A 26,540-nucleotide genomic window follows, 5' to 3' on the forward strand; every position below is an offset into this window, starting at 1 on the left:
TAGATGTTGTAAAAACTCATACTAAAACTGATCTGTGTTTGGTTTTCAGATGATCACATTAGACAAAATAAGTGGAAGGGTAGTGTTAGAAAAATGAGTAGATCCATGGAATTAATATCTCAGGATCATAGAAAGCTCAGTCATGCAAACTGGAGTAAGTGACAACCACACATCCAGTTCTTGATCCACACTGTCCCACTGACCTGCTGGAGCCTGAGGTCTGTAGTCAACTGGGAAAAATGTTTAGAAGCACCTATCAGGGTTATGCTTTAATTTTGGGGTTTGTAGTTTGGGTTTTTTTCCTCCACAGTGTAATGACTTTGGACTTAACACATTAAACTGAAATACTAACAGCCAACTCAAGGACATCGCCATTTCTGCCTCAACTGAAATGAATTTTGGATGTTGGGTACATTAAAAATATCTTAAATACACAATTTAAAAAGTTATGGGTCACATTTTTTACCAGTAAAGGACCTGGCAGCATCTTTATTTTAATAGGAGGCAAAAAAAAAGGGGGCCTACAGTCACTTTTGAGGCAAATCTTACAAAGATCACAACTGCAGGGAAGTTCTTGCTGGGTCTGCTGTACTGGTATCCCTGAGGATAGAGATGCACAATGAAGGAAGCACATTAAGTATTTTAAATCCAACTTCTGTATTAATCTTGCATGCACTGGGAAGTAGCTGTTTGAAGCAGTTTGGAACATTAAAAAGAATCCAGGCAGAATTAGGGAAACAGACATTGCTGCAGTTGGGTGCATGTGACATTAAGTCAAGCGGGGCCAGACATACATGTCTGTGTCACACATGCACATCACTTCCATTGGCAGGCAGTGAGAAGCGTTCTGTAGATAAAGGTGGGTTGTTGTTTTTTTAATCTAGTTGCAGACAATAGTTTCTTTTGACTGGTTAGAGGCTGTTATTCAGGGAACTAGGAGAGACAGAATGAGCCTTGAGAAAAGAGCTGGAAAACAGATGGCACTTTAGGGTTCAAAAGAACATTTTCATGTACTTCGGCAATGCTCTAACACAAGCGTGTTCTCAGGCAGCCCACACACATTTGCATGGTGAAACCCAAGATTAGCTGAATTCAGTGGCAAAATTTAAACGGATGATCACTCTGTGCATTAATGCACTCTGTAAATGACTTAAAGGAATGTAAATTAGGAGAATCTTAAAAGTCCAGGTAAAATTAATTCCTTTTGTACTTAGGGTCCTGTTTGAAATTTGTGTATTTTCTATAAGGAAAACTTTTTTTGTTCTAAATTTCTCATTAGATTTTGTCTCTCTAACTCACTGTTAGTATCTCACTGCTCCAGGTTTTTTAGAGTTTTTAGGTTTTTAAGAGACACTTTCCAAGGCTCCAGATACTAATAGAAATATTGATTATCTACAATTAAGAAAATCCATTTATTTTTTTCTAATTTGAAGGTAAGAGTAAAGTCTTCTTCTTCCTTTTAAGCAATCAGTCATAGATTTATTTTGGCAGCCTCATGCTTACATTTTTGAAATGTTTCTTTTTCTGAAGGACAGTCTTCCTGTCCCCCCATTATTTGGTGTTAGTACATGTGTTTTTTTATGTCTTCATTGCCAGTTTGTGCTTTCACTTCACACTCATAAATTCTGGTATCTTTTTCTATATTTAATGTTTGCCGTATCACCTCTCCTGCTGGGTGTTGCATAAAATATTTCTTCTGAGTCAGTGCTATAACTAGAAGCAACTCGATTTCTTTTTAAGATCCCACACTTAAGCTGATAGAGAATAGGTGGTCTTTGTGGCTGGCCCATGCAGACATGGCTGGAGGGGAAGTAACAAGTAAGCGTCACCCTTACTGCTCTCAAAACTAATCCAGCAGAGAATCACATCCAGAGTGCTTGGAAATGCGTTGTCCCTTTACCTACAAGTGCAGTTCTGAACAGGACTCCCACATCAAATTGATTTTCCTTGACGCTGTTTCTCCTTGTCCAAGAAATAAAAGCCTCCGCTTCTCAGGAATTCACTTGTCCCTTATTGAATCAACAAGCGTGTTTACTTCTGCCTGCATCTGAGTCATTTCTCACACTGTGCTCGCCTACACAGGATGCTTTTTTCAGACAGCAACCAAGGTCTAGTGTTAATTAGACACCAAATGTGTACTGTGCCCAAATTCTATCAAATTGTGTCAGACAGAAACTAAAAGTAAGATTTGAGGGAAAGTTTAACCAAGGGTGAGAATCCCAAATATTCAAACTGTCATGTTATTTCTATCAGGACACATACAAAGATGCATCTTGATTTCAATTAGTTAGGCAGGGACGTTTTGAATAATTATTTTAATGTCTGCTATGTTCTGAAAGTAGAAATGAAGACTTCAGTTTCATTAACTGCAACATTTGTGATATGGACAATTCTTTAATTTGACCTTCTCCAGTGCTTTCCCTCTGTAAAAATGTTTGGGTTTTTTGCAACTTTGCCTTTTCCTAACCTCCAGAGGTCAATAGGCTGTTCACTATAAGGTGTCTGTGCCATGCCAGATTTACATGGCTGTGGTTTCACCCTCTAAGCCAATTCTGGATTTCTTGAGGTATATGAAAAGTGACTAAACTCCCAGGCATTAGTGTTTCATGCCATTTTAACAAGCATATTCACGATTCATATTTCTTGCCAAGAAGAAGTAGAGGGAGGAGGTTGCATTTTTGCAATATGAAAGGAAAAATTGTCAGCTTTCTCACTTGATTATTTCTTTTGCAGAAGATGTTATTTCATGGGTTCTGAGTATCTTTCATGGTAGAATGACTGAGGAAATGCTAGTTCTCAAGCTGGGACCTCAGCACGGATCTACTAGCTGTTCCTCAATGCCTCATGAGATCTTTCATTCACTTAACTGTTATAGTAGGCCTTTCTTCTTTTCCTAACCCATTCCTGCAGAATACTCAGTTCCCCTGACACCACCTTCTGTACGTATCTTTGTATGTATCCCAGGTGCTCATGTCCAGTATCATGTACAGTTCTCTTGATCATTGCTCATTGTGTACCATCTCTTCAGATGAGTGGGTGTCAGCTAAAAATCATCTCTATGCTAGATCACATAATTTACTGGGGCAGTGTTGTCAGCCACTCTTCAGTTTGTCCTTTCAATAGTTTCACTAATTACTGTTGGTTGCCCTGAGATCTCCTTCTCCATCCTTCAATATTTCATGTCTCACATCAGTTCAGGGTTTCATTGTGCTGCTTGATTCTCGCTTACTGTGATGCCTGCTGAAAAGAAACTTACTTTGCCCTGGCTTTTAAGAAATGCTTTCTCTGACATTTCAGTGGGTGTCTCTGGGTCACCCATTTGTTATCATCTTACTTATTCCCACATCCTGAGACACCTAGTTTCCTACTCTTCCATTCTGTTACCACTCTGTTACCGTATTTCTGGTAAATCCACGATTGATGATCTTCGTTATTACCATGTATGCTGTTGGATTAGATATGCAAGAGCACTGTTTTCAGCAGTTGCTGTTGCTCTTTTTGGGAGGCTGTGTACTCTTCTAGTATGATCTTCTGCTGAAATACCATGTGGGAAAATTCTGGCACATAATGCTGGTACCAATGTAAACATGCCCTTTGCCTGTTCTCTGACTGCTTTCACCAGAGGTCATGATCCTAGCTATTCTCTTGTTATTTCCTTCAGATTGTATGAGGCTTTAGTCATCTAGCATTCTACTCATGTTTTCTTAGACACTCTGTGTCTTCATGCTTAAATATACATTTCCTGGCTTCTTTCAGACCTTTCCAAACTTTCAGAAGCTGTTTGTTGTACACCAGGATGTAACAAGAAGCCATCTCAGCTTTTCCATGTATGTACCTCCACTAGGGAGAAGCTCTAGGAACAATTTATAAACTTCTTCGCCATGGTATTGGGTTTCTAACATGATTACTTGTTAGTTTGCTGAGCTGTGGCTAGATCTAAATGAATGTTTGTTTTCATTCCATATTGCTGTGATGCTTGGTGAAAAGGATTTGCCTTCTGTATAAACAGTAACAAAACAGCAGGATTTAGCTCTGTGTAAAGGTGAAAGGCAGAGACTTGAGATACTTGTCCCTGGATTTTTAAAGGATTTTACTAGTTCTGCTTGGCTTCCTGCTAGGGAGAATTTACAGTCATGAATGAATGGTATGTCACTTAAGCAGTGTTAGAGCATTTTAATTTGCTAAAGCAGGTGACGAGGTAATACAGGTCATACCAACAAGGTATGTTAATACCTTCATTTTTTCATGGAAAGGAGTGTTTGTGCAAGTGGAAGCAGTTGCCAAATGAACAGTTGATGAAGGGACAGTAGTATCAGTCTAGAAAAAGGAGAAATCGGCATGCAGTCAAAATGGCTAACTGATCAATTAAAGATGAGTTGGTTGAAAGCAGTTCGCTTCCTATTCTAAATAGAGTTCTCCACAGCGAGATTTAGTGACATAAAAAAGTTGATGTTCTTATGTATCTTTTCATAGAAAGATCTGTGAGATGAAAAGGAGAATGAGAGAGAAAGCAGCTTTGTAAGGAGCGGATTTTATTAACAAAGGATGTGGTGGATATGGTTTTAAAGCCCTTATTCATGAGGCTTTTTAAGGAAAAAGTAAAAAAAAAAACATTACTTATTTATCGAGTTCAGATTTCATAAAAACAGGACCCAAAACACATTTTGAAGACCTGAATAAAGTCCTATTGACTTCAGTAGGAACTGGATTCAGTCACTTGCCGAAAATGTGTAACTGAGCTCATTCAGTTTTATTACATTTCATTATGTTTCCTCTTGGACCTTTTGTTGCATATGTCAGTTAATCTGCTAAAAGACCAGAAGTTAGCTTGCATCCCTCACATGGATCATTTTAATAGCAGTTTAAGTATTCTGAAGCTTACAAACATTACGCTGTAAGTATTGTTAATGAGCCGCCTTCTTTGGTGGCAGAGTAATAATGCTTGATTATGTTTCAAACAAACACGTCACCCTTCACCACTAAAAGATTGCTGTTTTCATGCTGATGCAAAACAACCCTAAGAAGTCAACTTCTGTTATCACGGAAGGCCCTGTGAGCAAGGGAGGATACGTAAATAGACATGAAGTCTGCTTGCTCTTCTGAACTCAAACAAACTGAAAAAATGACTCCATGAATTATAGGAGGCTTCTGATTGATATTTAGCATAAGGCCTGATCTGTATATGCTTTGAAGGCTCTACTGGTGTGTATGCCTGGGTGGCTGCCCCACCTAGAAGATCTGTGAGGCTTCAGTGTATCAACTTTTTTTGTATCACCTATTTAAGTCAAAACTTCTTTCAGTTCTCCGCAGCCTGTATGTCAGTCAATAGGTATGGAGAATGTAGGTGTGGTGGTGTTGCTGAAGACATTGGGAACTTTATTAGCTTCTGCATGAAAATTGAGCTCCTTTTTCAGTGAGAAATACCACTTGACACATAGCTTTAAATGTTATTCTGCCCCAAAATGGAGATTTAGGGAGTCTGACAGGTGCTTCCATTCAGGTTTATTTCCCACCATTGATGTTTACTATCAAATAGGAATGTTTGCATTGGATTTGTTTTGGGAATATATTCTTGAACAAATGAAGCTTATAAATAATTTGCAAAGTATCATTCCATCCCATTCTTTGTTATACAACATAGTGTAAGAGATTAGTGTGGTAAAATCAGTAGATACCTGTTAATATATTTGATACAGCCTAAGATACAATGTTAAAATAAATTTCTTTAACATTCAGAATGCCTGTTAATTATGAAGCCCAGCTTTAGCACTAGAAATATTGTGACAAGCAGTTAGGGTACACTCTTGACATCTGTTCTTTGAGCTGAGCTTTTTTACAATGCTTTTTCCAGCTAAGTGAGATTCATTTAGTGTGATTTACTACATACAAATCTCTGAAAACAAGAGGGAGATGTTAATCCAGCAGGCTGTCTATTTTCCATGTCATTATCATGGTGTATGCAGAGAGGGGAAGTGCAGGCTCCTTTACTGGGGTTTCGGAACAACAACAGAGAAACTCGGAGGAGGTCCCAAAACAAGTCCATATGTAAGGACGGGAGTTATACAAGTTGCATCATTTGGAACTTTTAAAACTAGTAGATGTAATTCAAAACAGTTTAGTATAATCGTGTATCAAGAGGGGAGCTAGGCAAAATGTGATTTAATGTGGGATGACAGGGAAAAATGAGGAGTGCGTTTTTCCTGGTTTTCAGGTGGGGAAAGATTTTTTTCTTAATACAGTTGGATCGTAGGATAATTGAGGTTGGAAGGGCCTATATATTGTTGCCTGCCAAAATACACATTAGTATACTTTAAGTGGATTACTTCAGTGTGGATGAATAATTAATAATTGGAATTGGCTGCATAATTTGTGCTCTTTCTGATTTGCAGAGTTAAGATTTGAGTTCCTTAGATGTGCACTTAGGCACATAAGTGAGTTCTTGAAAGTCTAAAATAAGCTTTATGTTGTATTAGACTCAAACTTTAAGAAGATAACTTACACAAATTCAACGGCAAAATGAGAACAAAAGCCAAGAAAAATAAAAGTTGGAGGGAAGCTTTCTAGCTTTCCAGCTGGAAGCTGCTTTTCTTCCATATCCTCTTGGGAATTGCTTCCATGATCCCTTGTGTCCATAACAGTATGTAGCAGTAGTAATGCCTTTTATAATAGGTACCATACAGTGGCTGTAAACTTTTTAAAGTAGGGATGTATGTGAATCTAAGCTGACTGGTGTTCAGATCTGATGGTGCTGCAGGATTTTTCTATAGATTTTGCAATGAACTTTAGGGATGAAATTGCATGATCTCTGCTAATGAAGTATTTTTACATATCTAATTGTGGCTTGCAGCAATTGATCAGGGGACTATGACACATTCTTGATGGTATTTCAGGTCACTGAATTCTCAGGTAAGTAGAAAAACTCCTTTGGCAATAGTTACCTACAAGTTTCTGAAAATACTCTTCCCTATTTGATGGTATTTAGAAGGCTTGCTGTAAATACCTACTACCACCTGCTACTGCCTTTCCTGCATGGGCATTTACCGTAAATTAGTAAAGTGTCAATATGATAATAGTAATGATTATGGAAACACGATGTTGCTAATCATCACTATTCAGTCATGCTAATCCACGCTCCCAAGGGCAGCCCTGTGGCTCTTCTTTTGTCCAAGGCCCTTGCACTTGCTTATGCCAGGTCTCCTTAAAACCTCCATGGACTACATAGGAATCCCAGCTCCAGCCTGCTGCTGGCTATGCCCTGTGGAATAATTTTTCATTCCTTGGCAATACCACAATCTAGGTACAGGCCCAGAGGCTCACCGGGGAAGGCTGACTGCCCAGATCCAGGTCTTGTTCCTGATCTGAGCTTTGTACCTCACTATCACCTTGTTTTTTTTCTAAGAATGGTTAGTGAAGATTCCTAAATAGCATCATCCTGGGTTGCAGTAAGATTGTAGAGAAGCCATGTCTGAGTGTATTCTGTGTGTGTCTGTATTCACTTCAGGGCTTGAAAAGCATGCAGTGATGGTGGCGAGGCCTTCCAACTTGCTATGGGTAGTGGTCTGGCACAGTGATGTGCTAAGTCTTAACAACATTGGAATTTCCTTAGTGTTGGCCTGAAATATCTCAGGTCAGGATGACAATATATTGATCTAGAAGCCTGCTTCATAATATAGTTCTGAACACCTCCCAGAGAAGGCCCCCTAAATGCTAAGATATGAGAAACAAGGGTTATATCTGCTGCTGCTGCTGAGTCTAAGTGGTTCATGTTCAGCAAAAGTTAATTGAAGAGATTCAGTTCTTCTCTTTCCCAGTCTCATTAATGTTACACTTTGGGAGTGCAACATTTTCTTTGCACAGCCACTCGTGTGATGCACTGTGTTAGTTGGCCAAACACTTTTGGATTTTATACTCAATATTCTCTCAGTATGTAGCCTACATTGTTTCTGAAATTGGCTTAAAATCACACTAACTAGCTTCAGGCTGTGATTCGCTTTAGGTTGCTGCATTTGGCTTCCAGACCCCAGGCCAAGTTCCTTTCGAGTTAGTAGGATTCTTTCCGTTGACTTTTGCAGTACTTGGATCAGATCCACAGTGTGTAATCCCTCCTCTTGCTTCCCCTTCCCTCCCTGAAATGCTCTTGAAGAAAATTAGAATATAATCTGAAGAATAACAATATTGGGACAGATTTTCAGTTCCTATAAGACAGATTTTTTTTTTCAGGTCAGTAAAACTCTGCTCATTTACATGAGCTTAATATCTTCCCAATACAGCCTAATATCACACACAGTATCACACACACAGTATGTTAGAGATTGGAAGGGACCTCAAAAGATCATCTAGTCCAATCCCCCTGCCGGAGCAGGAACACCTAGATAAGGTTACACAGGAACGTGTCCAGGCGGGTTTTGAATGTCTCCAAAGAAGGAGATTCCACAACCTCCCTGGGCAGCCTGTTCCAGTGTTCCGTCACCCTCACTGAGAAGAAGTTTCTTCTCAGGTTTAAGTGGAACCTCTTGTGCTCCAATTTGCACCCATTACCCCTTGTCCTTTCATTGTTTGTCACTGAGAAGAGCCTGGCTCCATCCTCGTGACACTCCCCCTTTATATATTTATATACACTAATAAGGTCACCCCTCAATCTCCTCTTCTCCAAACTATAGAGACCCAGCTCCCTCAGTCTTTCCTCATAAGGGAGATGCTCCACTCCCTTAATCATCTTAGTTGCCCTGCGCTGGACTCTCTCCAGCAGGTCCCTGTCCTTCTTAAACTGAGGGGCCCAGAACTGGACACAATATTCCAGATGAGGTCTCACCAGGGCAGAGTAGAGGGGAAGGAGGACCTCTCTCGACCTACTAACCACCCCCCTTCTAATACACCCCAGGATGCCACTGGCCTTCTTGGCCACAAGGGCACAGTGTCGGCTCATGGTCACCCTGTCGTCCACCAGGACCCCCAGGTCCCTCTCCCCTACACTGCTCTCTAACAGGTCGTTCCCCAGCCTATACTGGAACCTGGGGTTGTTCCTGCCCAGATGCAGGACTCTACACTTTCCCTTGTTATATTTCATCAAGTTATTCCCCGCCCAGCTCTCCAGCCTGTCCAGATCCCTCTGGATGGCAGCACAGCCTTCTGGCGTGTCGGCCACCCCTCCCAGCTTAGTGTCATCAGCAAACTTGCTGATAGTACACTCAATTCCCTCATCTAAATCGTTGATGAATATATTAAATAATACTGGTCCCAGTACCAACCCTTGAGGCACTCCACTAGATACAGGCCTCCAACTAGACTCCGCCCCATAGACTACAACTCTCTGGCTTCTCTCCTTCAGCCAGTTCACAGTCCACCTCACTACCCGATCATCCAGACTACACTTCCTCAATTTAGCCGCAAGGATGCTGTGGGAAGACCGTGTCAAACGCTTTGCTGAAGTCGAGGTAGACCACATCCACCGCTCTACCATCATCCATCCACCGTGTTATTTCCTCATAAAAGGCTACGAGATTGGTCAAGCACGACTTCCCCTTGGTGAAGCCATGTTGACTGCCCCTCATAACCCTCTTATCCTTGATATGCCTTAAGATGGCACCAAGGATAAGGTGTTCCATCACTTTCCCAGGAATGGAGGTGAGGCTAACCGGTCTATAGTTACCCGGGCCATAAAGTTCTCAAAACTTATGTGAAAACCAGAACTGTTCAGACTATATTTCACATTGATGCCAAAGTGCTGTGCAGTGACAGCTTAGTTCACCTAACTTCTATTGTCTATTTTTGTGTTATTTCTTGATACAGCCTTAATGCGAACCCAAACAATCTAGAATTTCTCCCTCTGCAGTTCTGTTGTCTGATCATCTGGTTTCTCTATGTTTGCTTCACCATGGGTTCAACACAAACACAGATTGTAGAGAGAACAGCTTTAGGGACAGCCCTGCTTCAGACACAACTAAAAGTATTGTGAGGGTGCTGAGGCACTGGCACAGGCTGCCCAGAGAAGCTGTGGCTGCCCCATCCCTGGCAGTGTTCAAGGCCAGGTTGGATGGGGCTGGGAGCAACCTGGTCTAGTGGGAGGTGTCCCTGCCTGTGGTAGGGGTTGGAACTGGATGAGCTTTAAGGCCCCTTCCAACACAAACCAGTCTGGGAGTCTGTGATTTACAGCAAGCCTAAACATATGTTGGATTTTATTTCACAGAAAGGGTTTTCTCAATTTCAGTTGGCTGGATAGCAGTGTGAAAGTACACACGTGGCATGAATTATTTACATTGATAACTGGATAATTACATTGTTATTGTAGAATCCAACTTATTTCTCAGAGATCTCATGCAATGGAAAAACTGAATTGGGTAGATCATAAAATCTCAAAAGTTTCATCTTCTGCTGAAGTGTGGTTGGGGAAGAAAGTGCTTTTTCAGTTAGAAAGTAGAGAAAGTTATTTTCTTTTTTTATTTTACCCTTGGTGAGAAATCCTTTGTACGTCTGTGAACCTGGAGCTATTCTGAAGCTAGCAGAATTACTCTGGATTTGTGCTGGTGTCACTAAGGTCAAATTATGGCCATGGGAGTAAAATGGTACTTTTGTGGCACAGCACAGCATGAACAACAACTATATTTAGGATGCAGAAAGCCCCAATCTCTATAGACAATGAGCATTCAATTGATTTTATAATAGTATAATAATACAAAGAGAAAGAGAAAAAAAAAAAAAAAAAGGAAAGACAGAAGATGTACATTAAGCCTGAGCATCAGGAAATAACATACCAGTGGTAGATTTTATTTGTCTGCACAGTAGCCCTAAGGGAAATGGAACTAAATATGCTTTCTGCTAACTTTCCATTCCCAACTCTTAATCAAAAGTACAGATCCTAACTGCTCTTGGAACGTGAACCCCCCGTGACAATATGTGGAAGCTGAAATTCAGCAACAGTTAACTCCTTCCTGCAGCAGCCTCACTTGTAGTAGAACCGATGGGCTTAAAGTGTTTTAACATAAGTTTTTGGGGCGTTTCTCAAATGCTTTTCTAGGCATTCAGAGAGGAGAAAGTTGCTAAATAAAATTCTGTAGACTGTTGTCTAGGCTGAGGTACTGTTTGAACTGCAGTTTTCAAACTTGATGTAAAAAACATTTGCTTCTTTCATGATACGTTGTCCAGACTAAAGACATGAGTCAGTTCTCATTTTGCTAAAAGCTGATCATACCAATGTCATTTCAAAGTGAAGTCTTGGAACTAAAATACAAAATTTGAGATGAAAATGTGTGGTTTGTGAAGATGTGAGGCTTATTCTGCTCTCATACCCATATAAACCCAGAGGAAAACCTCATGTGTGTATAGCTATTGCATAAGTTAATGCTCCTTCAATTGAGAGCAACAGCACAGTCTTAGTAGCTAACAGATGTTAATTAAACTAAGAGTACTTGAGTGTGTTCTCACAGGGATAGATCAGAAGTAACTATTTTTCAGTATCTCTAAGGCTGAATTGACTTCCCACTGTGCTTCGCACAAAAGACAAAATGCAGAAACAGGTATTTCCTTGCACTCGCATGTTTCAAATGAGATCTGTCAAACCAGATTACACCTGCTGCTGCTTATTTGAATAAAGAGTTTGATTCCTTATAAACTTACCCTGGTCTAGTAGCTTTGACCAACCTGGTCTAGTGGAAGGTGTCCCTGCCCATGGCATGGGGTTGGAACTCAGTGAGCTTTAAGGTCACTTCAAACCATTCTCTGATTTTCAAACTTCAGAAAGTTGTACAGCTTTCCATGCTTTCTTCATTCCAGATGAATCTGTCTCCTCAGGTAACAGAAGTTGAACAATGCAATTTTAGGCTGAGGTGGGGTGTTTGTTGGTTGGGTTGGCTTTTTTAAAGAGTTCGTTTTTGCCTTTTATTATCTGTGATTTTGTTGGTTGGGAATTGATCTTGTTTTGTTCTCTATGCTATGTGTTCTAATCTGAAATACGTTGTGTTGCAAAAGGCTTATGTGCCACATAAGTCTCAATTACAAAAACTGTCAGCCCACAAGGGAGGTTTGAATGTGTAGAAGATACACAGCACAGCCATAAATCCAAATGTCATTACCCAGGCTTCATTAAACATCTTACAGCCTGCCTTTTACAGGGCCAATTCTTAATTTCAGGCACTACAGCTAAATTATGTTGAGCACTTCATGGGATGTACTAATGAAAGCATTTTTGAAAGCGTGATTTAGGATGTGGCTTCTATAGAATATGCTGCTTTATGATACTGCACTGGTATTTATTTGATTGTTCTGCATGGAGAACCGGAGGAGATAAATTAATGGATTTGCCAGCTGAAGTCTCAGCTGCTGCTGACATGGGAGAAGATACATTTGTACTTAGTGAAAAGAGTTATTTAGGTTTGGGCAGAAAATGAGTGTGGATCTGCAGGATATACACTATAGATAGGTGCCTAATTTGGCAGTCAGATCCCCCTCTCTACCTGAAATTCCTTTGTAGGTCAAGCCCCAGGGTTTCTGGTATAAAGTCAGTGAACGTAAGCAGCCCTGAGCTGTCCCACTAATAAAAGGCCTGGGGACTTCTCTTGTATTTTCTTTCACAACTCAGCATAAATTCAGGTATCTGCAAACAGTTCCAGATGTCTTCTTTCTAATGTCCCTCATTAGACTGATTTAATTACAACATCAGACTATTATAGGTAGAATTTATGTCAATTGTTGAACTAAATGGTACTTCATTCTCTTCAATAACTTTTTTGGTATTTTAGGAGATTGTTTTAGTGGTTTGCCCTTCACTACTCCTTTTATATAGCTCTCTAGCCTAGAAAGAAAGCCAGTTTTTCAAGACATATAAAATGGTGTCTTTATGAACATATTTTCCAAAAATTAATCTGAAAACTGTTCATATTCCCTAACATGCTTATCCTAACAACATGAAGAACAGGATCACTGGGTGCTGCAGGACTAGGAAAACATGTAGCGTTGCTTCCATACAATATGAGAATCTTTAAATACTACCTCATTTTCTTTTTTCTTAATTGACTTATTAAATTCAGATAAAAACTATTCTACTGTTTCTTTTCCTTCTGTTATAAAGCAGACTTTAGGTATGGCTTTCTATGGCTTCTAATTGAAGCAAACACAGCTTTTACAGTAAAAAAAAAGTGATTTCCCAGTGAGTGAATCTCTCTAAAGACTTTGTGTTTGGTTTTCTTTTCCCCTGTATATGCAATTTCAGATGCTGCACAACAAACATGTGATGGTTCGTGTTGGAGGAGGATGGGAGACTTTTGCAGGTTACTTACTGAAACACGACCCATGCCGAATGCTGCAGATCTCCCGAGTGGATGGGAAAACTTCTCCAATCCAGAGCAAGTCTCCAACCCTCAGGGACACGAATCCAGACAATTACTTGGTGGTTTCTGCCCATTACAAAACCAAGAAGGAGATTAAGTGAAATAAGCTTCTCATGTGATTGGGACTCTATGTACGTAGGTCCAAATTATTTTCTCAAGTGTAGTAAATTTAGTTTATGCTTTAAAAGGACTTCAGAAAATTTAAGGCAGACTGGAAATGGCAACACATTTTTGAAGATCTTTGAACTGTAGAACTATTTATTTCTAGTACTGTATCTTTTATACCCTTGATAGGCTAATTACTACAGTCAGATAAGAAATAGACATATATTTTTAGCCAAATTATTACTCTTTTAATATGTGAATGTATTCTTAGAGTTACATAAAGGAGCGGATCCTGTTAATGGAAGAAAATACACAATACAATATATTTGTATGAAAATCATATTACATTGAATCCTTGATTGTTAGATTAGTTGAAAAATAGATACGCCTCTTGAAATGAAAGAAAAATCAGCTATTTTTATGGTTTGCAGGATTTTCTTAACCAGTAGAATACGAAGATTTATTGCATGCCAAACGACTTCCCAAAGTGATTACTTTAAAAATGAAAGCTCAAAAAAACCCCAACCCCAACCCCAACAACCCCACACCTGTACTCTTTAAAGCTAAAGACAATGCTGAATGTTAGATCTGTGTGTATATCCTTCCTGTTCCTTCCAGCATTGCCTGATATAGAAGCATGGGGAAGCTGAGAGATTGCCTCTTCCTCTGGCAGACAATAGAGGCATTAGTCGTGCTCACAGGGTGATGTTCTGCAGCCCCTCAAGGGAAGCAGTGCTGCAGGGAAGAGCTGCAGAAGATGCTGGCCCCTCTGGAGTCCCAGATTTGAGCTTTCCCCTATCTTTTAATGTTGTTGGTCTTGCCAAATGTGAAATCCTCATTGCCCTGTCAGTGGAGTGATTCACGTTCTTGTAAATCATTTGCACACCTCAAAAATAGCTAAAGGCATACAGGGGCTTAGTTCATTATTTTGGCTACTTTTCTGTGTTTATATTCGGTAATTTATGTGCCTTGCAACATCCTAGAAAAATAATTTTATAAGATTATTTCACTGACTGTATAAATTTTAGCAGAACTCAGTTGTTTCATTACAAATGAAATAAATTTTTTTAAATACTCCTACATTTGGAAGCCTCATTTGTCATTTGTAATCTCTGTTCCTGTGCTTTGCTGCTGCTGCCTGAATGCCTATGGTACACAGCACTGCCCACTAACCAAATAATGAGCCATCCAGTGGACAAGGCAAGCATTCATTTACTACAGATAGTACAGAAATACTGGATGTTGTTGAAATTTAATTTTCGTTTGCAGGGAAAGAAAAAAATCAATGGCATTCTTCAGATAATTTTATCGGTGCCAACTGTTTTTCCGTATGTTTTGATGTTCAAAACAGCCTCATGCTCTGCTCTCATGGTCTGCAAAATTAACAGCAAAATATCTGCTGGCTAGACATGATCAAGACCACCTTTTTTCATGTTCCACAACTTGTATCCTGTATCTCACTTGTGGAACCGCTATACCTAAAAGTGTCTGCTCGATACCAGCAGTTCACAATGGTTTGGTGCACCCTACTAAGCAACAATACATCATTTGACCTGTGCTTTTAGCAGGAAAAATTGCAGCCTTTTTATTCTTAATTTTGAGATGTCTTATAGGAAGATCAAACATCTACTCAAGCAGTAAATCCTTTGAAAAGCCACAAGAAGACCCAGTTCTGATGGAACCAATGGATATATCCATTAGGGGAGTAGAGAAGAGACCATAAGCAACATGTAAAAAATCCAACACAGCTGAAAAAAATCCTCATGATGTGAAATCTGTGCGCTGAGATCTGTTTCCAAATGGAGAAGGAAAAAATACCACTTCCAAAAGGATCAGGTGTTTATTTGAAATAAGTTACTTTTTCAAACAGAAATAGTTGCATTTCCATTATTCAACATGAAGTTGGCATTGATGTCATTTTTTTTCTGTAAAATATTTGACGGTTTTTACTTGTTAATAAATCAAGAGCAGGTCATTATTTAAAAAAGTCTTCTTAGGCTTGCTTTAATATTACACTTCAACAAATAATCCTGGTAAATCCAAATGAAGATTTTAAGTTAATCATGAACTGCTTTATGTGCTTGCACTGGAGCTATCCAAATAATCTTTTTCGACTCAGTGTGTTCAAGCATCGTAAAAAGAAAAATCATATTAGAACACTTCCTGACTTAAAACTTCAACTTAGGTCCAGATGGGAGACTTATAAAGGACTTTTTAAAGTGCTGCCACTGCCCTTTATCTGGGTAAAACTTCCAGGTGCAACTTGTAACTGCATTTGGTGCAGCTGGTGTGAGTGGGGGGAGCAGAGGAGGAAATTAAAGAAGAAGCATCAAGAAAGGAAACAGGCAATTAAATGTGTCAGGCTAAGTACCTCTGGAGAAATGGATTGGAAGCATGCTATTCAGATGGTTAAGTGTTATTAGCACGCTACATAGTATTTTCTTAATGTAATGGATTCTGTGGCAATGTAGGAGTTGGGATGTTTCTTAGTAGCCTAAGCCTCAATTTACAAAGCTGAAGATTTTGTTAAGTCTGTCGAGGGTTTTTCTTACAAAGGCATATAGTGACAGGACAAGGAGAAATGTCTTTTAACTGACAGAGGGGTGATTTAGATGAGACATGAGGAAGAAGTTCTTCCCTGTGAGGGTGCTGAGGCGCTGGCAGAGGTTGCCCAGAGAAGCTGTGGCTGCCCCATCCCTGGCAGTGTTCAAAGCCAGGCTGGATGGGGCTGGAAGCAACCTGGTCTAGTGGAAGGTGACCCTGCCTGGGGCAGGGGTTCGAAACTGGATGAGCTTTAAGGTCACTTGCAACCCAAACTATTCTATGATTCTGTGTGCACCACAATCTTGCTCAGAGAGATGGCCCTTGTTGCAGTGCTGGGGCAGAACAGCCCTCGTGTAGGAAGTATTTAGGCAGGAAAAAAACCCTACTGTTTGACCAGCTAGCTAAAATGGGTGTTACTTGAACTTTCTGTGCTATAGTCTGTGCTAGTAAGGTGTCTGCATAGATTTCTAGAAGGCTGAACTGAATTTCAGAGTATCCACAAGGATGGCCTGTAGCTCTTGTCCCCCTGAGGGAGGGTCTGCTGGGGCTGTGGAACAGTTTCTTGATAAAAGAGCAGGAGGTGAGATACTGAAATGTTGAACTAGGCATGGAAGATTGTAGAGAGGAGTGCTCTGTAGTGGTTTTAGCTCACTGTTGCAGTGTAACTTGACTGGATTTGAGTTTTGAGGAGGCTGAAAGTCATCAAAAGTTGAGCTGTTATGAGCTGCTGCAGCAAATACTCTTAAAGCCCTCATTGGGTCATACAACCAAGCGATACACACATACATCGGGTCATACACCACTAACCCTGTGAGTAACTGTGCTGAAGCTCCACATGGTTGGGCTCTGTAAGATCACTTATTCTTGTAGAATGTCAAAAAAGTATCACCATGCTGGAAGCAATTCAGAATTAGGTTGGAAATGTAACACTGGTCATTAAAGGAGGTACTTTCTGTCACCTTGCTGTTCATGGATTACCTGGGGTTTTTCTTCCAAGCAGGATTATTTATGTAACTGATTAACGATAGGTTTTTTATATTTCTGATAGTGGTAATTGTGCCTTCCTTTGTGTTAACTGCCCTTTTTCCAACAGCTAGAGATGCTACCAGTAATCAATGGAAGCTGTTCAGGGCTGCTGGTGGGGAGGAGTGAAGTAAGGAGGTGTCAATAAGTGGGTGCAAGAAGGTATAGCCACACACATACATAGCTCTATATTGTCTATATATATATAAGACTATATAATATAGTGTCTTATAACTTTGAATTCATTACATGCATTTTAGACCAGGGAGATGAGCTGTTTGCAGAAGCAGCTGCTGGAGATACTGGCTTTTGTCAGGCTTGTGTTCCGTGTTGCCTCACTGGCTACTGCTGCATGGTACCTGACAGAGGAGGAGGCAGAGCACTTATTTGCTCTGTGTTTCTCTTCCTTTCTTGGCCTGTGCTATGTTTAGAATCCAAAGTCAGGTGAATGAGACACATGGGATGAAGTGAATGTTCATGGGGCTGGAGAAGGCTACTGCCCCTGTGGAGATGCAGCTCCTGGGTCCTCCCAAACCTCAGGAAGTCGTGCCCCAAACACTCTTCCTGGCATTATTTGTGTGTTTTTAACAACAGGCTGTAGCAGAGGGCTTCATTTTCTGTTACTGCAACAAAGATGCTACTACCGCAGTCGCCGAGTCAGCCCTTTCATTTTGGCTTGCAAGCACTGGCCTCTGCCTGCCAGGAGTTGTTCAAGTGAGCTGCAAGACAGTGCTTTCAGAAGGCAGAGAGTAAAAGGTACAGTTGTACTGCCGTAAAGCAAACAAAATGCCAACTGCCTTGATAATCTGTGTGACTGGATGTTTTGACAGCCTTAAAGGTGAAGTAAACCTCTTTGATTGGGGGAAATAAGGACAAAATTCTTACTGTGTTTCATAATAACTTAGTGCGGTGCTAACGGTAAGAAAGACAGGGGAGGCATCTGTTCCTACAAGGACAAAGCAGCTCATCTACACAGCTGTCTGCTTTACCATTCAGTGGGCTTTACCATTCAATGGTACACTTCAGGTACCCATTAGGTGTATTTAACTGAACTGCAGTGTTTTCTGCTTTAGTTCTCAACTGAAAATATTAGAAAACCCAAACCCTTAAACCATCAAGAGGTGTTTTTATTTACCCCAACATTTTCCCAGATTCAGTTCAGACCAGTCATGTGAGCAGTGAGATGGGTATGGCATAGAAACATCTTCACAAACAGCTTTATCACGCAGAGGTTTGTAATGTACAGCTACATGCCCCAAAATCCTCTGACCTTCTAGCTGTAGGAATACATTTGACATTGAGAGCAAGGACTCTTAAGAAGCACAGACTTATCTGGCTTTTACTTAAAAGGATGGAAAGATAAGAGCTGGTTTTTTTCTTCTACGGTAATTCTGCGTTGCACAAATCACCTCTTAGGTCCGTCTGAGGGGTTCAGACCTTCCCCAACCCTTGCAGAGCAGCTGGCACAGGCCCACTCAAGCCACTGTATCTGCAAATGGGTACTGAGCAGTGTGTGTGTTCAGACAGGGCAGCAATCCTTTACTCGACCATAAAGCACCTCCACCAGTGACAGAACCCAACAGGGTTGCCTTAGGCTGATAAGCAAGGATGTACAACAGCTTCTCATTGTGAACTCCTCCAGTTCTGACAGCATCAAAACACCAATGGGTGATGTTTTTAAGAATATATTTTATTATAATTCAATGCATGTTTTGTTAAGACTTAAAAACCCCAACTTTCTATGGCCAGTTAATTGCCAGCAACCAAAAGGAAATCAGAGACATTGATCTGCCAAGGACACAGCTTCTTAGCCCAAACACCACTGTTAATACTGAAAAGTCTCTTTTCTCAATTCTGAAGGCTAAGCCAGGAAACTCATCGTCTCAGGACTGTGCTCCTAAGACAGCATGAAACACTACTGAGGGAGATAAAAGAAGAAATATTTAGTTCACGGGGGGGGGAGGGGGGGGGGAAGCCTCTATAACCTAAACTAGGCCAGAAATGAGGCCAGTAAGATACTGAGGCCAAGCATCATGCTCTCGGGGGAAAATGAGAGCTAGATTCAAGTGTCAAACATGCTGCAACAAACTTCGCTCTATCAAAGCAGTGGCTTGAAGCTATTAGTTTGAAAGTCTGGTTTTTAACACCAGGGTTTAGGGAGCAATAAATAATAAAAGGCAGCTTCATGTTTGGGAAAGGGACCACAGACATTGCTGAAAACAGGGAAAAAGTCACAGAGTTTTGGACACTTGGCAGATGTTACTGCACCATAACAAACCCACCTAGACAGGACAGAACACAAACCTGAGAAAATGAACCATCCAAGACGTGATGAAGTCCTTTGCCATGTTTTTCAAACTCCTGTGAGGCGCAGCATTGCCCTCTTGTGGTAATAAAACAGAAAGACTAACAATACTATTAACGTAATGTTTAACTTCCAGCATTCACTATAAATATTTACAGTCTCAAAGGAAATGCACATCCAAAAACGAGAAGAACAACTATTAGGCTCATAATAAAACAGCTTTCTTCATGTAAGTGCACAAGGTTTATACAGGTTTCTACTTTTTAACTAGTGTCACAAAACACTTCTATTGGCAAGGGCCCACTGTGAATCTTTCTGTTTTGAACAAGGCACTAAATCCCTAAGCAGTTCAAAAGTCATTAAGAAACTGAAGAGAAATGTCATTACCCACATATTCAAATACATATTTTTATGGCAGCTTTCTACATGAGGACTTAGAAAATAGTTTGATGGGAGAGTTTGAAATAAGGGTCAAAACCACCACATGGACACCTGAGCTGTGCCTAAGCCAGTCACAGACAGACACCCACTTGACCAGACAGCATCCATGTACTGACTCACTACAGGTACATGAAGGCCACTTCCATGTGAACCCACCTCAGTCGTGTGACAGGGAAGCAATAAAACATGCACACAAAATAAACAAAAATTGGCCAAAACTTAGTGCTCAAAGTTAGTTTTTAAATTTCTTAATGTGTTTCCACCCCTGCTCTCCCACAACGGCGAAGTACTGCTGAGTCTTCATATGCAAACAGCAAAAGCCGCATGATGAGTAAGTGCCACTCAGCTACAGGAACTGGCAAGTTATTGGCAGTAAACGGCAATCTTCTTCTCTTTGCAAGTCATGCCTTTTTATCCAACCTGCCACTAAAGACAAAAACAACATAACACACCACAAGTTTGCATGAAGATAGGGGAAAGCAAGAAAAAAACCCAACCCAAACTAACAAACCTACCCAAAAAACCCAACCCAAACACAAAGTTGTCTAAATACAGTGAATTCCCATTCCAACACCTTTTATACCCTGGAAGTGAGGATGTGCAACCCACCAGCACCAGGTTGTCTAAAATGCCCGCTGAGCCACATACAGCAGTGACAGTAAGAGGTGAAGGCTTATGAAACCTGTGTTTTGATAACCAGGTGTATCTACTGCTTTGGACACATTCTAAAAGAATCTCTTTTCATAAAGACAGGCTGAAGATAGCTAGGCTTGTTCAGCCTGGGGTAGAGAAGGCTCTGGGGAGACCTTTTAAGTCTTCCAATACCTAAAAAGGGCCTACAGGCAACCTGGAAAGGGACTTTTTACAGGGGCAGGTAGTGACAGGACAAGGGGGAATGGCTTTAAACTGACAGAGGGAAGATTTAGGTTAGATAAACAAAGAAGTTCTTCCCTGCGAGGGTGGTGAGGTGCTGGCACAGGCTGTCCAGAGAAGCTGTTGCTGCTCCATCCCTGCCAGTGTTCAAGGTCAAGCTGGACAGGGCTTGGAACAACCTGTTCTAGCGGAAGGTATCCCTGCCCATAGCAGGGGGTTGGAACTGGATGACCTTTAAGGTCCCTTCCAACCCAAACTGGCCTGGGATTCTATTTCTATATTAAATCCCTGCCTGGTCTGACAAAGTTTACATTAGAAAACTAGTAGTAACAGCAGTAAAGTTGATCAGTATCTATGCCAACACCGTATGCAGAGACAGACACAGGAAACCCAAAGACATTACCCTACTTGGTTCAAACATTTTCTGTAAACTCTGAGAGAAGTGAGACAATCACAGCTGGTACTGAAAAGAGACACTGAGTACAGGGCAAATCTATGAGAAGGTCCCCAGTGCTGAAAGTACAATGGAGAAACTGAGGAGGAAGAGATGGGGAGCTCTCTGCCATCCTTGCTGTCTTTGTGTCCCAGAAATGTAGCCTCACTGAGAACACTGTGTGAAAATGACCCATCCTTTCATTTCTCTTCCTCTTAGCTTTTCCTCAAGTTATTCAATCTTATGGACAGCAACAAAGCAGGACTTTCTCAGTGAAAATACAGACAGTTGCATCATGTTGTTTCTTTAAACTTACTCTCAGTCCTCCTCCTCCTCCTCCAGAACCTGAAGCTGTCATTCTTTTTTCCATTTCTTCCTGTTTCTTTTTCTTTTGCTCTACAGAGTAAACGTTCTTAATACCTCGAGAGGAAGCCTGGAAGAGAACACATTTGGGTAAGACCAGTCAGCTATTTTTCTGGATAGAAACCAAACTGCAAGTCTTGGCAATAACTTTTTGTGAATTCTGGTTTGTGTGAAAAGACCGAAACATTAAGTAATGCTACTATTACCTAAATATAGACCTTTTGGGATGCTTCTTCACACTGTGAGCTCTTGGTCCTCCAGGTATCTGTGAGGGGTTTGTTTCATATTGTTATTACATCCAAGTGAACATATTTAATGCAGTTACATGTACCTGCTTTGCATACTAAGAAGCAGAACCAGAACCTCCCTTTCCAACAGTCCAATAAATCTTTAGTCTGTGGTTTTGACAGTGTCAGGGCCTATTCTTGCCCTCAGAAACAGAACTAACTGGGAAGAGATGATGCAGGCAGACAGAACTTCCAATGACTTTAGCTGTTTCATCATGTGGTCACTTATTCCATCTCTTTTTATCAAAAGGCTACCTACAGATAGCATACAGATGATGGAAATCATGACAATATTCTAACAATAAGCAGAGGAAGTAACAAGCTCTGTACAGCTACTACCGAAAATTATGAGAACTTTACATGCAGGGGAGGAACAAAAAGCTTGTGTTGGTAGTGGCCAGGCTGTGAGAACTTCTAAACTGTGATTTGAGAAATAACCTGTGTGCCAGTCTACCCTTCAAACTTCACAGGATGTATGGACAGCAGTAATACCTAGATGAGAAACCTGCTGCCAGCTGCCTACTTCACATCCCCCTGGTGATGGTCTGATGAGGACCTTGAGTATATGGCAGGAATATCAGAACTATAAACACTTAACACTGTAAACACATAAAAAAAAAAAAGATGTTCTAAAACCTGATTCCTAGCTATGTTTCAGGTTATGACACTGTAGCTACACAAAAGAGGAAAGTAGCAACGCTCTCGCCTGAAATTCAAGGCCCTGATGAGAAGCACAACTCTAAACAAGCTACTGAGGCAAGTCACTGAGCACCCTGGTCTGGTGGAAGGTGTCCCTGCCCATGGCACAGAGTTGGAATGAAATGAGATTTATGGCCCCTTCTAACCTAAACTATTCTGTGATTCTATGTAGTCTGACACACAATCAAGGAGTTTTAAAGGACTCTGAAGCATCAATCAACTGTGGCTTGAATTATTGACCAAACTCCCTTAAAACAGGTCAACATGGTCCTCGTCAATAATGGATGATGTTTAATTCAATATGTAACGTCATTAACACTCATACAACATGTTCCTTTCTCTTGCTAGTTCAGCTGTGGTCTCAAACATACACTTTTTACTTACAGTAGCTTTTGTGTGGTGTATGTTATAACCTTTTTGAGGGGTATGGAAAGGTAGAAACAGGCTAGCTGATTTTACATTCTGTTAGTATGTTTGCATCCTACCTCTTCTAGCTTGCAAGGATATTGAAGTATTTAAAGCTTAACAACCTTAAAAGATAGAAGAATAAGTTCATACTTGTTCTCTTCTGGAATTATGAGCCCAACTGTTGCCAGACTGATAAACTGAACTTGAAAGTGCCCATAACCTGCATTTGTAAGTGAAGTACAAGTGCAGTAACACTTGAAATTGCCAGCACAACAATTGTTTGATGATTCTGGTTTGAAGTATTTCTCAATTTCTTGTTATCAAGTCATGGTGGGGGAAAAATGTTCAACTTGCTTTTCCAATTTTCAGGTTGTTTTCTTAACTACTGCAGAACTTCTCCCATCCAAACAAGCTCAGTTATCTTGCAGTGGTCTTACAGCACGTACCTAGCTGTGAAACACTACTATAAAGATATATATAAAATGGTATAAGGTAAAAAAATAATGCTATGAAAATATTTAAAGGCAATTCCCACAATCCAGGCACAATATCCAGCGCTTCCAGAGAGTCCTGGCTATTTTCCCTATAATTCTGTTACCTTAAATATATTTTGAATAAATGTCACTTTATCAGACCTTACCTCCATCTGCCTCTTTTCAGCAGCTTCTGCTAGCTGTCTTCTTTTTATTTCCTAAATAAAAAGTGAAAGACAGTGAAATTCTCTTCCAACACAGTCTGTACATTCTTTTGAAAGTCTCAAGTTTTTTTAGAGAATGACTCAACTCCGCAATGCAAGCTGCCACAAAATGCCAACCTTAAGCCAATTAGCATCATCTTTCCCTGCACTGCCAGTCTGCAAGAACAAAGTGTTTCTAGTGACTCAGATGCTACAGGAGCAGCTGCTGACACAGCCACAGCAAACCCCCACCAAAAATCTGTATTCAGCTGTCAGTTTTACGCCTTCACGCTGAAAAATTCCAACTGAAAGGCACGCAGGGTGTGAAATGGCCTTCTGGAGTTTGAGCAGAGGAAAGCTCACTCCTCCAGCCTGAGTGGGCTCTTTTCCTTCTCCCCCGACAAAACCTTCAGATAAAGGGGTACAGAAGCATGGGGATGGGTTCCCACTTGCCAGAAGAAACGTCACCCTACAAACCACAGAATCAAACGGGTTGGAAAAGACCTTTAAGATTATCAAGCCAAATCGTTCCCCAGCACTGCCAAGGCCACCACTAAACCATGCCACTGAAGGCCTCATTTACACAGTTAACACTTCCAGAGACGGTGACTCCACCACTGCACTGGGCAGTGTGTTCCAATGCCTTAACACCCTTTGGGGAAGATTTTTCCTAATATCCAGTGTAGACCCCCCTGGCACAGCTTGAAGCCATTTCCTCGTGTCCTACCGCTTGTTACCTGGGCGCAGTGACCGATCCCACCTCTATATAACCTCCTCTCAGGTAGTCGCAGAGAAGGTTAGTTAGAACCGAGCATCACTGTGCGCCAGATTTCACTGTTTCTAGAGAGTCACCGTGGCCCCAGCTGTGGCTCGGACCCCCTCGACATGAAATCGCTGTCTCCAAACGACGGCTCACGGGTGAGGCCGGCCCCGTCCCAGGCAGCTCCCCCGTTACCGAGGCCCAGCGGCCCGATCTCCCCGACACCCCGGCAGCCTTTTCGCTGCTTTGAAGCTTTCCAGCAAGCGCTACCGGCGCAGCCAGGCCCCTCCCTGCGGCCTGGCCGCCATGTTAGCTAGGGCGGCTCAGGTTCCCCACCCCGCCCCAGCGGGGAGGGCCACAGCTCCCCGGGCTCGTCCCCACACCCAACACCCAGGCGGAGCGGAGGAACCTGGCCACGCACTCACCGGATCGGGCGTCTCCACCACGTCCTTCACAGCGCCCCCCATGCAGGGCAGGCACAGCCCCATAGCGGGCCACACCGCCCGCACGGCCCGCAACCGCTGCAGAGCCGGCGACCAGCGGAGAGGCGGTGGCGGGCCCGGCCCCGCCCGGCGCCGCTCTCCGGCAGGGCCCGCCCCGTCGTGGGGCCGGCGGCCGAGGGCGGTTTGGTTGGGCCCGGCCGGTAGGCCCGCCGGGGAGTTAAGTGGGGGAGGGGCAAAGAAACAGCTGTAGACCAGCACTAGTTGTCCTTCCCGCGGGCATTAAACTAAATTAGATTCATCCTATTTTAGGGCTAAAGGTCGATAGTCTCGTTAACGTCCAGCTCACTCCGGGAAATGGGCTACAGAGCTCCATCCAGCGGCGACCAGTTCTCCCGTTCCCCAAGCCGGTGCTGCCACCGAGCGTCCAACCCGGCGGGTGGGAGCGGGGCTGCGAAGATCGGCGCTGCGGGGAGCCATGGGATGGTGTCGGTTGGAAGGGACCTTAAAGCTCATCCCAGCTCCAACCCAGGTTACTCCGGCCTGGCCTTGAACTGTTCCGGGAATGGGGCAGCAACAGTTTGTCTAGGCAACCTGTGTCAGTGCCTCAGCACCCTCGCAGGGAAGAACTTGCCAAGATCTCAATCTCCTGTCAGTTTAAAGCCCTTTGTCCTGTCACTACATTCTTTTGTAAAAACACACAGATAATTTCATAGAACTACTAGAGTAGTTTGAGTTGGAAGGCACCTTAAAGCTCATCTAATTGCAGCCCCCTGCCACAGGCCTGGCACACCTTCCACTCTCCCTGTCCGAAGCCCTGACATGGGTCCATTGGTGATGGAGCTACAGAGGTTCTTTTGCTGATTTGCCTGTAGCCAGACAAGCCCATGGGTGCTCTGGCACAGCCTAAGCTCGCAGCCCTCTGATTAGGAAGTGCTGGAAGCTCCTGCGTGCATCTGGAGGAACAGCACACTCACACGTAGGAGAACATGAGGTCTGGCTGAGCGAGGACCTGTGTAGCCCATGCCTTGCACTTCTCATCCAGCAACTTTCACCTTTTTTGACTTGCACGGTTTGACTTTGGACTGCTTTGCTATAGCTTACTCTCAGGAGCTGCTGTGCAACAACTGCTTCCCTTCCTGGCTTTCACTGGAAAACTCAGTAAATAGAGGAAAGCAAAAGTCTTTCCCTCTTTTCTGTCTCTTTCACTATTTCTCTTCCTTAGAATTTTGCCACCTTCTAGTTATTTATGCTAAACTCCAGCCTTACCCTATTCCATATATCCTGAATTTGCATGTTGGTGTATACACCCATCCCCAAGGATTATGTAGGAAAGGTGTAACTGTATTCCTCATAAGCAGTGAACATCTTACCCAACTTACTTTCTACCTCTGTGATTCATTAGGGACTGTAGTGATAGGACAAGGGGTGACAGGTTCAAACTTAAACAGGGGAAGCTTAGATTGGATATAAGGAAGAAGTTCTGTACTGTGAGGGTAGTGAGACACTGGGACAGGTTGCCCAAGGAAGCTGTGAATGCTCCATCCCTGGCAGTGTTAAAGGCCGGGTTGGACATGGTTTGTCCAATAGCCTTGGGTGACATGGTTTAGTGTGAGGTGTGCCTGCCCATGGCAGGGGGGTTGAGAACTTGATGATCTTAAGGTGCTTTCCAACCCTAACTATTCTATGATTCAATGATATCTTTTTGCACCACTGTTCCACCTGTGTATGCCATGGGCGTGTGATGTCAAACGCTATTGTAAAGTGTTAATTTCAGTTCTTGTATTAGTTCCCAGCCATCAGGTAAGGTTCTTGCGTTGCTGAACTAAATATTTCATGCATCACAGCTGGGGTTTCTGAA

At 42.0% G+C, this 26,540-nt stretch overlaps 2 protein-coding genes across 6 annotated transcripts in view; one reads left to right on the top strand and one right to left on the bottom strand.

The window, feature by feature from the left end:
* The window catches only part of GAS2 (growth arrest specific 2), a 109,222-nt gene extending 95,404 nt beyond the window's left edge, over positions 1–13,818 (top strand). For all 4 annotated transcript variants that reach the window (XM_061355039.1, XM_061355037.1, XM_061355038.1 and 1 more), the window contains exon 8: positions 13,205–13,818. In XM_061355039.1, coding sequence (XP_061211023.1) covers positions 13,205–13,423 — 219 coding nt within the window. In that variant the 3' untranslated portion in view covers positions 13,424–13,818. The remainder of the gene's footprint in view (positions 1–13,204) is intronic.
* A 4,845-nt stretch (positions 13,819–18,663) lies between these two features.
* SVIP (small VCP interacting protein) lies at positions 18,664–24,832 on the bottom strand. Of its 2 annotated transcripts, none has more exons than XM_061355041.1 (4): positions 24,665–24,832; positions 23,444–23,494; positions 21,363–21,479; positions 18,664–20,166 (listed from the first exon to the last, which is right to left on the bottom strand). In XM_061355041.1, the coding sequence occupies exons 1-4, from the start codon at positions 24,725–24,727 to the stop codon at positions 20,152–20,154; spliced, it is 246 nt and encodes an 81-aa protein (XP_061211025.1). In that variant the 5' UTR covers positions 24,728–24,832; the 3' UTR covers positions 18,664–20,151. The 2 variants fall into 2 exon arrangements, with proteins under 2 accessions (XP_061211025.1, XP_061211026.1); XM_061355042.1 differs by having other exon boundaries at positions 18,664–20,160; positions 24,665–24,828.
* Between the last annotated feature and the right edge of the window lie 1,708 nt (positions 24,833–26,540).

This window comes from Neopsephotus bourkii, unplaced genomic scaffold (assembly GCF_033783945.1).
Source record: "Neopsephotus bourkii isolate Nb327-2 ecotype Australia unplaced genomic scaffold, CSIRO-AGI_Nbou_v1 NB_768, whole genome shotgun sequence".
NCBI classification, from domain to species: domain Eukaryota; kingdom Metazoa; phylum Chordata; class Aves; order Psittaciformes; family Psittacidae; genus Neopsephotus; species Neopsephotus bourkii.

Coding starts and splice junctions, on each gene's coding strand:
- SVIP (XM_061355041.1), bottom strand. CDS start 24,727: ATGGGGCTGTGCCTGCCCTGCATGGGGGGCGCTGTGAAGGACGTGGTG. Junction 23,495..24,664: donor TGGTGGAGACGCCCGATCCG/GTGAGTGCGTGG, acceptor CTTTTTATTTAG/GAAATAAAAAGAAGACAGCT. Junction 21,480..23,443: donor CTGAAAAGAGGCAGATGGAG/GTAAGGTCTGAT, acceptor GTTCTCTTCCAG/GCTTCCTCTCGAGGTATTAA.